Genomic DNA, 16,078 nt, shown 5'->3' on the forward strand with positions numbered 1-16,078 from the left:
TAGTTAGAAATAGTTTGACAAATACATAGTATTTTTTGTGAAATATATAGTTTTAGTGTTATATTTCAATCATTAAAGGGGAAGAGTGATGGGGAAACATATTGAGTAAAAGGTGCTGTCAGGAGAAAAAATTTGTTTTGAGTGAGGAAATTGTGCTAAGTCATAAAATAGCTGCTGGATTAACATACATGATTTATATATATCTTTTTTAAAGCTTCTATACTCAAAAGTATTGAAACTAAGGCATCCTCATTCACAGTTTTGAAAAAAAAAAGTTATTTCAAAAATTATTCAGTTTTTTCGTCTCCTGTAAAATTCGTAAAAAGTGACTTAGCACATTTTCACATTAAGCTAACGGTATACATTTTTTTTGGTTTTTCATTTGATTTAGCTTTTTTTCTGTTTTTGGCTAGGCTGCAAAACTGCATATTCAAAAAAAAATTAAAGAACTCTAAATAAAAGGCTCGAAATTTTCGTAAAATTTTTATTTCACTTTTCAAAGCTTCAATTACACCATTCATAGAAATTTTTTGTAAAAATATCGAAAAAAATGTGTTATATATAGAGAACAGATGTACATACATACGTAAGCGACAGCCTTGCAGATGTTTTCTTTCGCCAAATTTAAAGGATGGCAGCTTTAAATACAAGTATTCTTCTTTCAAATGGCGTTGAGGTTGCTCAAATACCATTTTTTTTTTCGATGAAATATCAAATTTTAATATTTTCATGTGCCATTTGAAAGAAGAAGACTTGTATTTAAGGATGCCATCCTTTAATTTTGATGAAAGAAAACATCTGCAAGGCTACATAACCTCAAATATGAGCAAAAACGGCGTTTTTTTGCACTTTTAGGTTAGGATATCTCGAAAACCAGAGCTGATAGAGCAATTTTTAGGCCAGACTTCGATTCATCGCATCAAAGTCCTTCGAAAATATATAGTCCGGTTTCTGGGTCTAAGATACTGTCGGCCTGTGTAATTGTTAAATAATGAGTACATGCGGTGGTAGTTTAACACATTTTTCTGTGGTGAGTTGTGAAAGTGTCCTACTACAATTGAAACGTGAAGCTTGTCTCATACTCTTTTTGGCGCATGCAAAATGTTTATATTCTACCGTCTTTGAAAAAGCCTCCAGTGATTTAAGAAAAAAATAATAAATATATATGTACATATGTATATATAATGATGTCACTTATTATCTATTTCTTACTTATGTATGTATGTTGTTATTGTGGTTAGGAACTACTTAAATACATTGTGCTATTTTAACATATAAGCGGATTTATAAATTTAATACATACATGGGCCGGTAGAAATGTGTGAGTGTACAGCAGCGAACGCGAAAATAGCAGTGTCAATTTTTATCAAATTTCGATAATACATGTTTGTTTTATAATTTAAGAAAAAAACATCTAAAAATTGTGTAACTGAATATGTGCAAAACAATCTGGGGACTTATTCTGTAACTCGATTCGAAAGGAAATCCGATTTTTTTCAAATTCAAAAGAAATTTCTTTCGAATCGAGGTGCCAAATAAGGCCCCTGAAAAAATTTTTCAAACAAAATCTAATCAATTTTGGTGTCATAAAAGTACAAGTTATAGGTCTCTCAACTTTGTATTGAGTTTTGGCGATTTTTTTCAAAATTGGTTTACGATTTTCCTCTACATAGAAAATAGTATTATGCGGCCTTCGTATGAAAGAAATTTAAAAACCCTTAAGAAAAAAATTTATAAATATCTATACGAATTTTGAGAGACCTAAAACTTGTACTTTGTTATGCCGATTTCACACAGAGGCTTAATGAAATAATTAGTCAAGTTTTCTACATTAAAACCCTAATTGAACGCAATCCTCCATACAAAATACAAATTCTTAATTATCTCAATTTGCTTTATTGAATGCCTAATCGAGTGAAAAATCCAGTCGGCTTTGCTTGGTGCTTCGAATTTTATTGTCAATGCAACAAATGACAATCAAAAATAAATTATTTTCAATAATTTAAGAAAAATAGAAAAAATTTAAAATTTAATTTTGACTGCATTTGCTGCAAAAGATAATATGGCTTTTTCGAAAATAGGCACATAACTGGTTAGGTGTAACATCTATGGGTAGTTGCGCAAGCATTTTATTTTGATTGTATTTTTAGTTAAGAAGGAGAAGGCTGCTTTCCATTTTAACTATTTTTTGTAAAAACGAAATATTTTTTTGGGGCTGCTGACAGATGTTCGCTTAATGAAGCAAAAGGTCCCGTATGAAAAGGGAAACTTAATTATTTCATCAAATAAAATTGTGATTCGATTAAGTTTCTGTGTGAAAACGGTATTAGACTTGAATTTATTGAGCTGCATACATACTCAAAAAAAAATCAGAACACTCTTAATAAAAATTTCGAAATGTTCGTAGTTTTCGAATTGTTTAGAACACATTTTGGAGTTTTTTTTACAAAGCGGCGAGTGCCCTTTATTGCTTTTAATGTAGGTACGAAAACAATTTTTAAAGCCATTTTATAAATTTATCGTTTCCCAAATTATTAAATAAATAAAAAATTGCTTAAAAACGTTGTTTCATACATAAAAAGCAATAAAAGACACTCCCCGCTTAATAATACAAATAAGACATCATTGGTTAATTTTTTGTATTTCTATAAATAGAACAAAGCAAGTCAGTTCTTAAAAATGAAGCGCCAACAATAAAAGCGTATCTTTGGTACAAGCTAACATACAAATTATGTACTATCCAAAGACTAAACTATGCAAAGTTAGCAATTGGGAAATATGGCACAACAGCAAAGTCATGGCTTTGGCTGAATGTGTTTGTAACAGTTCAACCATGGTAGAAGTGCGGGTTCGAGTCCCACTCCCGGGAGAAAAGGCTTTGAAGAGATATACAAGGTACAATCGAAACAGCTATCGTTTTTTCTGTTCTGATTTCACATTGTTTGCTGTTTTGGAGATTATTTTGCATGGTTTCAGTTACAAAACTTATTAAACTTTCTCTTAAATTATATATAGAATAAGAAAATATTTTAATGGACGAAATTAGATAAGAAGTTTGCACTTGTATTTTCTATTCACTGCTGTATATGTTGTACATAGTTAGGGGAACGGACCGGGTGCGATCCATTTGTGCAAACTTTCATAATTATGCAGAAAATAATTTTTAACCTTGGACGATTTTTTTTATTGGCCTCGCTTCTAGGTATTTTTATTTTTTTTACAAGTAGGTACTGGGCCCGTGTCGTGTTTTTACATTGCGATAGCACTGAAAGGATTGTGATAATACGTGAAATATAGACTGCAAGTACTTTATAGATTCATAATGTATTATTTTTATGAAAAGCTTGACAGATTCATATTTATCATTTGAGTTAAATTGATTTTTTATCCGTGATCGTATAGCACAACACGCGCCCTGGTTTAAGGTAACTGACAATCTCATTTAGGCCTAATTTCTGGATTTTTCAATGTTATAGAGCAATCCGTAACGCGCATAAACCAACGAAATGTACATAACTGTAAAAGCAACTCTGCAAGTACCTGCTGTCATCCAGCAAAGAGTCAGCCTACACAAACAACATCAACTCCGAAATTCAGCGAAAAATTACTTTTACGAATAAATGCTACTTTGGACTAGGTATGCAATTAAAAAGTCCTCTCTCAGCAAACGAAAATCATGCTCTACAAGTCACTTATCGTACCCGTCCTGCTATATGATGCAGAAGCATAGACCATGACAACATCAGATGAAGCGCCTCTGGGTGTGTTCAAGAGAAAAGTTCTTCGAAATATTAACAAAGCTCTACGCGTTGGGGAAAGCGAGTACCGAAGATGATTTAATAATGAGTTGTACGAGCTTTACGCATACATCAACATAATCCAGGGAATTAAAATGCAGCGGCTACGCTGGCTAGGCCATATTATGCGAATGAAAGATGAATATCCGGTTAAGAAAGTATTTTTATCGGAACCGGCCTATGGAAGCAGAGAAAGAGGGGGCCCCCACTCAGCTGGAAGGACCAGGCGAAAAACGATTTAAATTCTCTTGGTGTGACCAATTGGCTACAGTTTACTTAGTTAAGAAACGTGAATAAAGAGCGCAGAAATAAAAGATTGCGAAAAATGCAATTTACGTTCCGGAGGCACCCGATTTGAAGAACACTGTCTACTCTTTTTCAGCGCAATAATGAGAAAACGTAAATTTGTAATGAGAATTTGTTAATTGCACTGAAAAAAAATTTAATTATAATAAGAATTCAAAAATGTATAATGAGAAAACATAAACTGATAATAAGGAAACACAAATTTATAATGATAAAAGAGAAATTTCTAATAAGAAAATTTTGCTTATAGATTTTGAATGATATTCTCATAACAGGCTTATATTTCTCAATATCAATTACATTTTCTGATTATTAGTTAAAATTTACTGGACGAACAATATGTTTCTCTCAAGACGTTTGCTCAATAAAAAATCACTTTCTCACATTATGTTTTTATCAAATTTACGTGTTTTCATTACAATATTACATCTTCAATTTACTGGGTTTTGAATAGTTGTGCTTACTTTCAAAATGTTTATTTATATTCTTCGCTATTCAATAAATACCAAACGATTACACCACTTCGAACTTTTCCTGTTCTATTTTCAATCAATTTTCGAATAATCGACTGGATTTTGTTCGTATATTTACGACGAATTGCATTAAAGCAACGAGTGCTTGAACCTGGTAAATTTCTTCAAAGCTTGGCATTTTAAGGGAGTGAACAAGTTATATACAGCCCAATTCTAAATATTCCCTCGGAGTTTTCTTCTAGCGGATTTTTTTTATTCCCGCGGAAAAATTCCTCCAATTCTTTTCTCTTAGGGAGAACAATAATTGGGGAATAGGAATTTCGAACTCAGCTGTTTTGTCAGTTGAAATTTCTTATTTTGTTTAAAAAATTTAAAAGTTTAATTATTGTTGTAAACTTATTTGAAATTAAGAAATAAAATATAAACAATGCACAGTATTGTATTTCATATGGTATTCACTGAAATGAGTAATGAATTGGTGCCACAGCAACATCAACAGAGGAGATAAGAAGAAGAAGACGGTGGGATAACACAAATCCGCTGGAGTTGCCTGCTTGCATTCAGCAAAGCAGTTCTTCTAAGTCTTCTTAAAAAATCCTTGTGCAATTTCTGGATGGCTGCATCAAATATACCAAGAGCTCTTCCGTTGCTTATGATATACTTTTCGACCTAAAATAAAGAATATTGTGTAGATTGTACATATTTTAGCACAAATTTGTACAAATAAGTGTTCTTTCTTAAAAGAACCAATTTACTTTAAATATTTTGATGCATTCCCTTTAATTTAACAAGTGAAAAAACTCGTAAGAAATGGCAGAAAAATCTCCCTCACATTCATAATACCTACTTTTCTCTCATAACCGGTTTCCGCATTTTCGAACATTGTTCAGAGTAAGAGGAAAGGGAGAAGTGAAAAAACTCACAAGGAATTTTTATTTAGAACACGAGGAATGGGAGAAGGGAAAAAATTCGCAAGGAATTTTTGTTTAGAATTGGGCTGATGATGTTCCAAGATAAAACTACACCGACTCCCCAAAAAAGTGGTCTATAAATTTTAACAAATCCATTTATCGGCATGTATTTCGACGTGCTCAATCCGAGTCTGAGGTTAGTTAATCGAACTGCTCACACAAATTCGAATAAACTGGTAGAACGCTAAATATTACGAGTTCGTTCGTTCTCAGCACGCCGAATGCTATGGGTTGGGCGAAAATTGCTGGCCACTTTTATCTCATACGCCGGTTATTGTTACGTTGAAATGGGTTTCATTGCAATATGTTCTTAATAACATAATAAAGAAAATTCTGCAGCATTTAAAATAAGTTTTTCAGAATTGTTTTATTATTTTAGCACACTATATTTAGAAATTAAATTTAAAACAATTGCGTTCATTTTAACTTAAGCTACAATACAAAATTGAAAGTTTTTGTTTTTATTTGTTTGAAATTGGTAATGTACGACTTGTATGTATGTATGTTTATATAATAATATTATACATTTAATAATAATTATTTTTATAATAATAATAATAATAAGAGTCTGCAAGGTTTATGTTATAGTTTATTTTGGTTTTTTGTTTTTATTTCATTTTGTTCTTCAAATTAAATACAATACGTTGATGTGTTTATTTATTTATTAATTTTTTTTTTTTTTTTTTTGTTCTTACAAATGTTTTTAATGTAATTATGCATTATGCTTTTGCATAGATGTGAATTTTTTTGTTTTTGGTTTTTTGATTTAATACGAGTACAAATCTATGCATAAATTGAGTTGTATTTGCTTTTTTTTTGCTGCAAATAAATAATGCGCGCTGCGTTTACAATATTACGCAAAAACTTTTTATTTTTCAATGTTCTTGAATGTTTTATTTTTTATTTTTCGCGTTTTTTGTAATATCTTAATGCATAGATATATATGTAATATTGTTTAATTTATTCGTCGTCATTGTTATTGTTTATTATTTTAACGGCATATTTAGCTTGTGTTCATCAAGAGCGTCAGCGTCGGTTTTTCATCTTTGCAGTGTTCTATTCACGTTTTCTTTAACTTTTTTGAAGTTTTTCTTTTCATGAATATTACAGCAATTGGCAGCAATGAGATTTAGTTTTTGGCAGCTGTCGCACATCGGACTGACGTTGCTTCTTTCGCGATGAAATATCCCTGATTAGATCATAAAATACCTGAATTGAGAGAGATTTGAAAATGTTTATTAAAGCTTTACAAAATCTTTTTTTTTCGAAATTTTTACTGTGTTAAAGTGGCGCAAATGGAAATTAGTTTTGTGGAGGGAAAGCATGAATCATGAAATTCTATTCGTTTAAAGTACTATGTAAAAAAAATACTCATTAAAAAAAATAAAAAAGGGCCGTTATTTATCTGTACTACAAATTCAAGTTTTATTTACAAAAAATGTTTTATAGGATGGACAAACCTTAAAGTTTACTTGAGTCTCCTAATCAGTAGATTTTTAAAAAACAAATAATAACGTATATAACATGCATGTAGATACGGGTTTATAACATAATCCCGATCGAATATAAACATTATCTTAATAATTTCTTCAATTTTGAACTTCTGCGAGGTATCTGTTCTATTTTTACAAGATAGATTCTGTCTTGTCGGGATTTCGCTTTGTCGAAATATATTGTTGCCTCCATATTATCTTGTCGTGATTTTCTTATCCCCATTTCATCCAGTGTCTGGTTGAGTTGATGTGCACCCATCAGTACTAACTAACCAGTCACACGACGCTCGATATCAAAATAAGTAAAAGCCGGTTGAATCGTTTTTATTTTTGTATACATAATGTGTCTTTCTGTCCCGCTTCCTAGTTTTCTTCACTTTCGTTTTTTCTTCAACTACATATTTCTCTCCGTTTCCCTTTTTTCTCACACTTGCGTTTACTGTTCCTTTTTTTTTTTTTGTTTCTCTCCAACTCTTAGTTTTAATCTTCACCTCACTCTCGCCCGTTTTACTTTTTTCTAATTCACCCTCCAGCTTTCTTTGTGCCTCGCCCCAGAGACCCTCGCCTACTCCTTATGCCTATCTACTTCTTGCCCCCGTCTGCTTTCAACCCTTCTGTCTCTCTTCTTGTATCTTCCTCCCTCCCTCGCCCTGCCTTTCTTACTTTCATTCCTTTACCATCTTTTACATCCACAGCGAGAAGGACCTTTTTTGACCCATCGAACCTTTCGGTCTGTAAATTTAAGCCGTATCTTGTGACAGACAGCGGGATTATTCGATTCTCCTTATCATGCTAACTCACTTTCTCAGTCTTTCTCCCTATATCTCTACCTATCTTACTCACTCTCTCTTTCTTAGTCTCTTCCTCTATCTTACTCTCTTATCTTACTTTCTCTCCCTTACTTCCTCGTGCCTCATTTTTATCCCCTGCGCGTCCATTTCCTCGCTCTTTCTCACCACCTTTTTTCCGCCTTTCTCTTTCTTGCCCTCTCCCAGCCAATATACCGTTCCCTTTCCTTTATGCTCCCTTCAGCGCATAGTCTTCCCTTTGTTGTTGTCTTCTTTCTTCTATCCCTCTAGTTCCCCCTTACTCCTGCTTGCTTGGGCTAATCTACGACCTAACCAAGCTAGCGAGTATTCTTAGGAACCAAAAAAGAACTATTGGTAATAGCATGCAGCTTTGTGACGCAATGCGGCAATGGAACGAAGGATATGTGAGGCCGAAAGGCGTGATTGCGATGAGTTTGAGATGTTAATGCCTCTAGACTGGAAATTGAACAATACGATCAATAAGAAATTGTTTCAGAGTTAAAAATAAATAAATGTAAGGCGCGATAACCTCCGAAGAGATCTAAGGCCGAGCTTCTCTTCCAATTTGCGTCGTGCTCCTCTTGATTTTCCCTACAAATTGGCCGGACGGGACCTACATGTTTTATGCCGACTCCGAACGGCATCTGCAAGGCAGATGAGTTTTCACTGAGAGCTTTTCATGGCAGAAATACACCCGGAGCGCTTGCCAAACACTGCCGAGGGGCGACCCCGCTTAGAAAAATTGTCTTCTAATTTAAAAACCGTATTTCTAAAAATTTGATGTTGCTTTGCCCGGGGTGCGAACCCAGGGCATACGGTATGGTAGGCGGAGCACGCTACCATCACACCACAGTGGCCGCCAGAGTTAGTCATAAAATAATCGCAAACCAGTATCGAAGTGATGCCTACAATATTCTCGAAATAAATTTACAGATATCACAAATCGTTTTAAATGTTGCTCAAATTATCACGAAAGCCAGATCGCAATTACTCTGAAATAGTGCCGAAATAATATCGAAGGGAGGAATTCAGAAACTATCACGAAATAGTCTAAAATATCCTGGAATAATCCTAAGAGGAAAAAACTATTCCTAAATAGTCCGAGGATCATCTTTCAACAAATTTCCCGAAGTAACCTCGAAATAGACCTTCAAATGAAATAATTGCTTTCAAAATTCCAAGTTGGTTCAAAATAGCCTCGAAATAATAAAAAAATAATAAGGAAATTATTGGAAAACAGCCGCGGAATAGTTAAGAAAACAATTCAAAAACTATCCCGAAAAATCCCGAACTTGTTTTAAAATAGTCCTGAAATTATCTCGAAAACAAACTCAAAATAATTCTGACTTGACCAACTATACCCCCGTTTCTCCTTTTCCACAATTGCTAAGACCTCGATGAATGAATATGACTCGGATAGCAAATACTATTAGTCAGTGGTGCATAAAGTCAGCAGATATTCTAATACAAGCACAGCATTTTTTGTAGTAGTATGTGTACTTAAGAAGCGTTGTGAAGAAAATTTGAGGAAAGAATTTACTGATGAGATGTTTACTGCTAGAACTACAAGCAGAAACTTATTCACCGCTTGCTCTGTGAAATCTCAGTCGCTGCGCTCACATGACATGTAGGTGAACGCCGAACAGTTCTACGAAGCTCTTCACATCCTCTCTGGTCTAGGTTAGAGTGGCTGTCTCCGCTGTCCGAGCGGAGACTCACGTAGGCCGTTGTGGCCCGTTGTGCTACCACGCGGGGCCCCTTTTTCCTGTTACCCTACTTTCGAAGAAGAAGAAGAAGAAAGTTTAGACCCCAGTGAGGCTAAGCCAGCGCGTTTGCCTAATGAAACGCAACATGTCGTTTGGGTTTATAGATTCAAGCTCCGCAAGGCACCCAAAAGAGTGTCTGTGGAGGCATTGGTACCTGGTTCTTGAGAGTGCGGGACAGTGGCACAGATAGTGCTCAACGCTTTCTATCTCCTCCTCGTCCCTACAGATGCGGCAGAAGTCATTTGTCTGTAGGCCCATATAGGCACCGTGAGTGCCCATGAGACAGTGACCTGTAAGAAGGCCCACTAGTGGGCTTATAGAGATACGGTTTAACAATATCACCGATCGCGATCTCTTTTCATCCAGCTTAGGCCAGATCTGCTTGGATATGCTACATGTAGGTTCCCTCGCCCACCTGGCGTTTACATGATCGGTAAAAAGAGATCGCAGGTGGTATTTGCAAGTGTTTAGAAGAGGGCTGGCCCAACTAGCGGAGGTTATTGTTTGCAAGTTGGTGGTGCCTTCCCTAGCTAGCTCATCCGCGGCGCAGTTTCCTGTGCTGTCACAGTGGCCAGGAACCCATATTATGCTTAGGTTGCAATCTTCAGCTAGTTTGTTGAGGGTTTCTCTGCACTTCAATGCCACTAGTGACGAGGTTTTACTGCATTGCAGGGATTTTATGGCAGCTTGGCTGTCAGAGAAAATTGAAATAGAATTGGTTACCTGCAGGTTAGCAAGATAGCGGGCTCTTCCCAGATAGCTATGAGTTCAGCCTGAAAAACACTGCAGTGATCGGGTAGGCGAAAGCTCTCGCTTAGATTGAGCTTCTCCGAGAATATTCCGCTGCCGACTGTGTTGTTTAGTTTAGTCCATGTAAAAACGGAGATTTCGTGTGATCCCGGCTCCACGCCGTTTGCCCACTCGTTCCTCTCTGGGATTCTTGTGGAAAATTTGTTGTCCCAGCAAGGGGTCGATGTTGTATGGTCCAATTTCAAGAAGGTTTCGGGGACTTGCTTCAGGATCCGGGTGTGACCAAACCTGCAGTCCCTCCATGGTTCGATAGCGTTGAGCCTTGCCGCGTTGCAGGAGGCACAGTATATACCATAAAGATCAGTTGGGAGAAGGAATAATATGTTTTCAAGAGCTTTGGTCTAGGTCTAGGTCAAAGACTCGAGAGTTATTCCGTTTTAACTTTAACATGTCATCTTATATGGGTTGGTAGTTCGAAAACGCCCATTCTTAGAATTTGTTAGATAAAAACTCGCTCTTAAAATTTTTCTAAGATTTAATTAAGGCCCATTTTACACCACACAAGTCTTGAATCAAACTCTGTTGGCGTTCCCATTTGTGCTTTCTATTCGCGTTTACTTTTATCAATTTTTCTTGAAAGCAAGTGTGAAACAAAAAATGGCATTCAAGCAGAAAGAGGAAGAGATAGCAAGAAAAATTTAAACGATTTTACAGTACGCATGCTGTTGTACTCTTCCCCTCTCTTTTCACCGCCTTCGCCTGTGTGCGGAGGACTTGAAATCAAGAATTGTATGGTGTAAAAGGGGAATAAAGACCCATATCAAATTTGTTTCAAAAAGGACCTGTCTCAGAAATCTTCTGGAGAACGTCCCATCGAAGATCTTTTTTCATAAACGTCAAAATTTATTGAATTTATGCTGAGATAAGAAGGTTTTGAAACAAATTCTGACTTGGGCCGTTCTTCAGGCAAATTCTGGCCAGAGCCTTACAAAATAAAGTTCAGAGCTAAGGCGTTTTTGATACAAAGTTTATATGGAGCGTTTTTTAAAAGTTTGCTGAAAAATCGCAGTGGATATGGTATAACGTTAATAAGATATTTCTTAGAATAGGGGATAACATTACGCTTCTTAAAAGAAGCATTACCAACATAGGTTTGTCTTAACTTTTCAAAAGAAATTATTGTTTATATTTTAGTAAGAGTATAAAGTTTATATATAATTAAAGGATTAGTAGTGCATGCAACATTTTACGAAAACAGATAAAAGATATACTAATTAAAAAAAAATTAAATAAATAAACAAAACGTTAACAAGTTTTACTAAGCAAATTAGAAGAAATTAAAAAAATAATAATAAGCCAACTAAATATAAAAAGCATTTCAACACAAAAAAACTTACAACTATCTAGGCAAAAATTAGTTAAGTCAACTAAAACCAAATTTACAGAATTAGTATGAGCATGACTCAAAACTTTGTTTACTGTTAAAATTTATTAAGTAGGAAGGAAAGGGTACATACTACTACGACTAGATACTCCATTAATTTGTTAGATATTTTAATTCTGTACATCATTTTTAATTAGGCGGAAGATGGGTTTTTTTTAATTCGATGTAAATTTTTATTTTTTATTTTTTTGTTTCTTTACCATTTTATATTTCTTGTAAGAATTTTTTTTATTTAACTGTTTTTATTTGTTTTTGTTTTTAGACTGCTTATGCAACTATGTTGGTATGTATGTACAAATACGCCTAAAGTAGTGTACATTTGAGTCTCCGCTTCTTGCATCTGTCTTTAGCACGCCCGCTCGTCGCTTTTGAATCTTCAGTTTTGCGGGATCTTATTTCACGCATCAAATCAAAAAATACCTGCATGAGACGGAAAGAGAGCAGAGAGGAAAAAGAGAGAAAACAACGTTTATAGACAAAAGGATTCTATTTTGTTTTCAATTTTTTTTTTTTTTGAATTTTGGGCTACAGCAATAACAATTTAACAAAAAAAAACTGCTAAATAAAAAAGTAAATATTCGTCTACGCTACTGCAAAATAAAATTAAGAAAAATATATTACGTTCAAAGAAATTAACTGATATTCGCCAATTGATTGTGCATTGTGTTGAAAAAAGAAATTTAAAAAAATTCTTTAAGGGTGATTATTTTATTTGACAAAATATGTAATTGTGTGATATACTACTTTTGTTCATATATTTAGGGCCCCTATAATTAAACTATTCTTATAATATCAGTCTTCTTTTTACGAGGGGCAATACTTCCATTTTTGGGGTGGCAAATAAGTTCAAGGAGGTTAAGGAGGGTTATCATGCCCTGGGCGTTACTCACACTTACTTTTACTATAATTGATTTCTTAAAAATATATATAAAATCTAAGTAGTGCCAGAGTAGAATCATAAATCGACTGCCGGGGGGAATATCATCCTATTTCAGATGCCAGTTCAAAAACGCTCTATCTCAGAGTTCGCATATCAGGGCCCGTATCGCGTTATACGATCCGTGATCGAAATAAATTTTTGAAATCGCAATAGTTCTTAAATGGGCAATCGGATTAGGGAAATATGTGAAATAGTGGTTAGCAGTACTCATTAGATCCATAACCCATAATCATTTTTACGAATCCTTTGAAAGTTTCTCAAAATTCTCAATCACTCCGAGTGTATTTCTGAAATGAAAAGCTCTTAGTGAAAACTCATCTGCTTTGCAGATGCCGTTCGGAGTCGGCATAAAACAAGTCCCATCCCACTAATTTGTACGAAAAATCAAGAGGAGCACAACGCAAAGTGGAAGAGAACCTCGGCCTAAAATCTCTTCGGAGGTTATCGTGCCTTATTTTTTTTTTTTTTTTTTTAAGGGTCTGTTTTATCGTTTGAGTGAAATTGCTTTCGATACGTGATCGTATAACACGATTCGGGCCCAGATTTTTTTTCATAAACGGCCTATCTCATAACAAAATGAATAGAAAATATGCTCAAACGGAGCTTTTTTGAAACAAGTTCTGAAGTAGGGCGTCACATATATTAACGGTAGGGTTGCTTTTTATAATCTGACTACCTGTACCCCGACAATTTATCACAAGAAATTTATACCACGAACAATTCATTCTACGGACGATTGATATCCGAAAAATTCATACCACGCACGATTCATACCCAGACAAGTCATGTTTAGGATAAGTTATATCCATAAAATTTATCCCACAAAAAAATCATCTCAGGACATTTCATTCTACGGACGACTCATGCCCGGAAAATTCATTCCTAAGACAATTTATACCCGGACAGATTGTTCCCAGATAATTCGTCCTAAAACATTTTGTACTCAATTGTCTTGGATGAATTTTCTTTACGTTAAAAAACCCTCCTTATCTTTAAAAAGCCCAGTGATTTGTTTTCCAGAGTGCCTACAAAGGCGTAAACTTTTGCACCTAATTTCGATGTTCGATCTCCGTGTCGAACTTTTAGGTTGGATGTCTTTTGACGCCTCAACCTATTGTAACGAATTTAGTGCAATTCCTCTTATTTGCAACCTTGTACTAACGTTCGAATCACTAAACTGTTGAATAAACAACTCCACTATTCAATAATGCAAAATGGCCTTTATTAAAGTACTTCACAATAACACTTACACTTCGCAACTGATAGCTTGCTTAAATCAAACTGATTGTCGTGCCTCAACTGTTGCTGCCTTTTATACTGTTTGGTTTTCTCGTTGACATATTTCTAGGCGCTTCTATTTCTAGAATTTACTAGTTAGTTATCAGCTATAAAATTACCAACTATAACTAGTTTATAGCTTCTCATATGCACGTGTATATGTAAGTGATACTTGCACAAATGATTACATACTTTCGGGAGTATCTCAGATATATGCATGTGGTTGTTACACAAGGTTTATAAAGTCCAGCTTACTACTCTTAACATCGCTAACATTCAACTTAAACTTGATCAACGTAATTCTTGAAAACTATATCAGATGCGCCTCAAAATATGCAACAATCGGTATATCTTTTTTGCACTGTCAGACTCTTCTCTTTTTATATAGTAATATAGTAGACTCATAACTGAAAATTGCATACTTTTAGGATGACATTTCTTATTTTCGCATTTTTAGCATTTTGAACTTTTGCCGATAGTGACGTCCAGAGCCTCATACTATAAAAAACTTTGCACATTACAGAACGCTGGAACTGATTCGACCGCAGCCACATTCGATAATGCGCTATTAGGAGACAATTAATAGGAAGTATTTACCAATACGAATTGTTTAAAATAATTAAAAAATTGTTATTTCCTATAAGTCTAACACAAAAAGTGTACTTTTGTCTGTGTAAATGAAATTCGCACTACGCAAACGCAAACTAAAAGCAAGTGAATGAGTGAATAAATGTAAATTTTAAGTTAATTATTACAACACAAAAACAACAAATTAAGAACGCACATTGATTGGCAATATTATTTAAAAAAAAGGTAATTAAATAAAATTATATGCATATGAACTTATTATAATGGCTTTTTTAGCGTAAAAAAATGTTGACAAAAAGGAGCGAAATTGGCGAACATTAAGAGGAGTGTATGAGGTCAATCAACTGTTAAAAAACTGTTAATTGCAGTCATGTGAATAAATGGAACAAATTGGAAATCAAATGAAATATGTCAAAAAACCAACATCATCAAAGCAAAGGGAAAGAACGATTTTTCGCTTTAAAAAATGTATTCTCTTCATATGGAAAATTTGTCTAAAAACAAGGACATCTTCGTCATTATTAAAAATCAATGACGGAAAATCATTCTAATTTTTCATGTTGTGAAGATATTGGTTTTTCGAATGAAAGAACAATAGCTGAATGCCGTAGAGGAGCTTCTATAGCGACTAATTTACTCAAATTATATACCTGCACCAGCGAGTTAAAATATAGCAGCAAAAAAGTAATTATCAAATTTTATAAGTTATTTTTTTTGTTAATTAAAAAAAAAAAACTACCTTGAATGAATTGTGTAGGAAAAACCCAATTTCAAGAATATTTTAAAATAGTTCGACAAGTTTTAAAAATCTTCATGAAAATTTTAATTTTTTTTGTGCAAATTTTAAGAAAGTCTCAATATAAACAATTTTCAAAGAAGTTTAGAAATAACTCGAACAGACGGGAAGTTTTAAAAATCTTCCAAGTTTTTATTTACCATTTTGCAAAAACGTTTTCGAAAATTTGAGAAAGTTTCCAAACTTGTATTTGGAGCTTCATAGAAGTCTTTCAAACTTCGCATTGTTATTTGAAAATTTTGTTTTCGAAGATCGCTTTAGCCTTTCTTCTATATATATAAAAAACGAACAACGGGACATTCATATGGCTTAGCAGCTAAAGGCTTGCACTGATATGAATGTTGGAGATTCGAGTTCAACGCTCAGCTCCCGAAAAGCTAACTGATGAAGAAGTGAAATTCAGAAACATGTCCTAGTAACCATCGCCGTTTGTAAACTTACAATTTTTCTCTAATATCAATTACATAAAAAATTTAGTTTTATTTTTTTTAAATATAAAAAAAAATTTAAACCATCTTCGAAAAAAAATCAATCCAAACTTGTAGAAAGGTGTACTTTCTTCCACTAAAATGAACCAGCGGTTTTCTAAAATTGTAGTATTTAACATCTGCAATTTTTTATTAAAACTTTGAACAACTTCTCAAATTTGCGAAAACGTTTTCAAACT

General features: G+C 34.1%; 1 protein-coding gene across 2 annotated transcripts in view; it reads right to left on the bottom strand.

The window, feature by feature from the left end:
• Positions 1–5,895: 5,895 nt before the first annotated feature.
• The window catches only part of Rala (Ras-like protein A), a 75,583-nt gene continuing 65,400 nt past the window's right edge, over positions 5,896–16,078 (bottom strand). Inside the window, exons 5-6 of one of the 2 annotated variants that reach the window (XR_010953187.1) lie at positions 12,010–12,229; positions 5,896–6,756 (exon numbers count right to left, since the gene is read on the bottom strand). Coding sequence is in view for 1 of the 2 variants with exons in the window: in XM_067785473.1 (XP_067641574.1) it covers positions 6,652–6,756 (105 nt within the window). In the remaining variant the exon portion in view is untranslated. The remainder of the gene's footprint in view (positions 6,757–12,009; positions 12,230–16,078) is intronic. The other variant, XM_067785473.1, reaches the window with a different exon arrangement.

The sequence above is a fragment of the Eurosta solidaginis genome, chromosome 4 (assembly GCF_040869045.1).
Source record: "Eurosta solidaginis isolate ZX-2024a chromosome 4, ASM4086904v1, whole genome shotgun sequence".
Classification (NCBI taxonomy): Eukaryota; Metazoa; Arthropoda; class Insecta; order Diptera; family Tephritidae; genus Eurosta; species Eurosta solidaginis.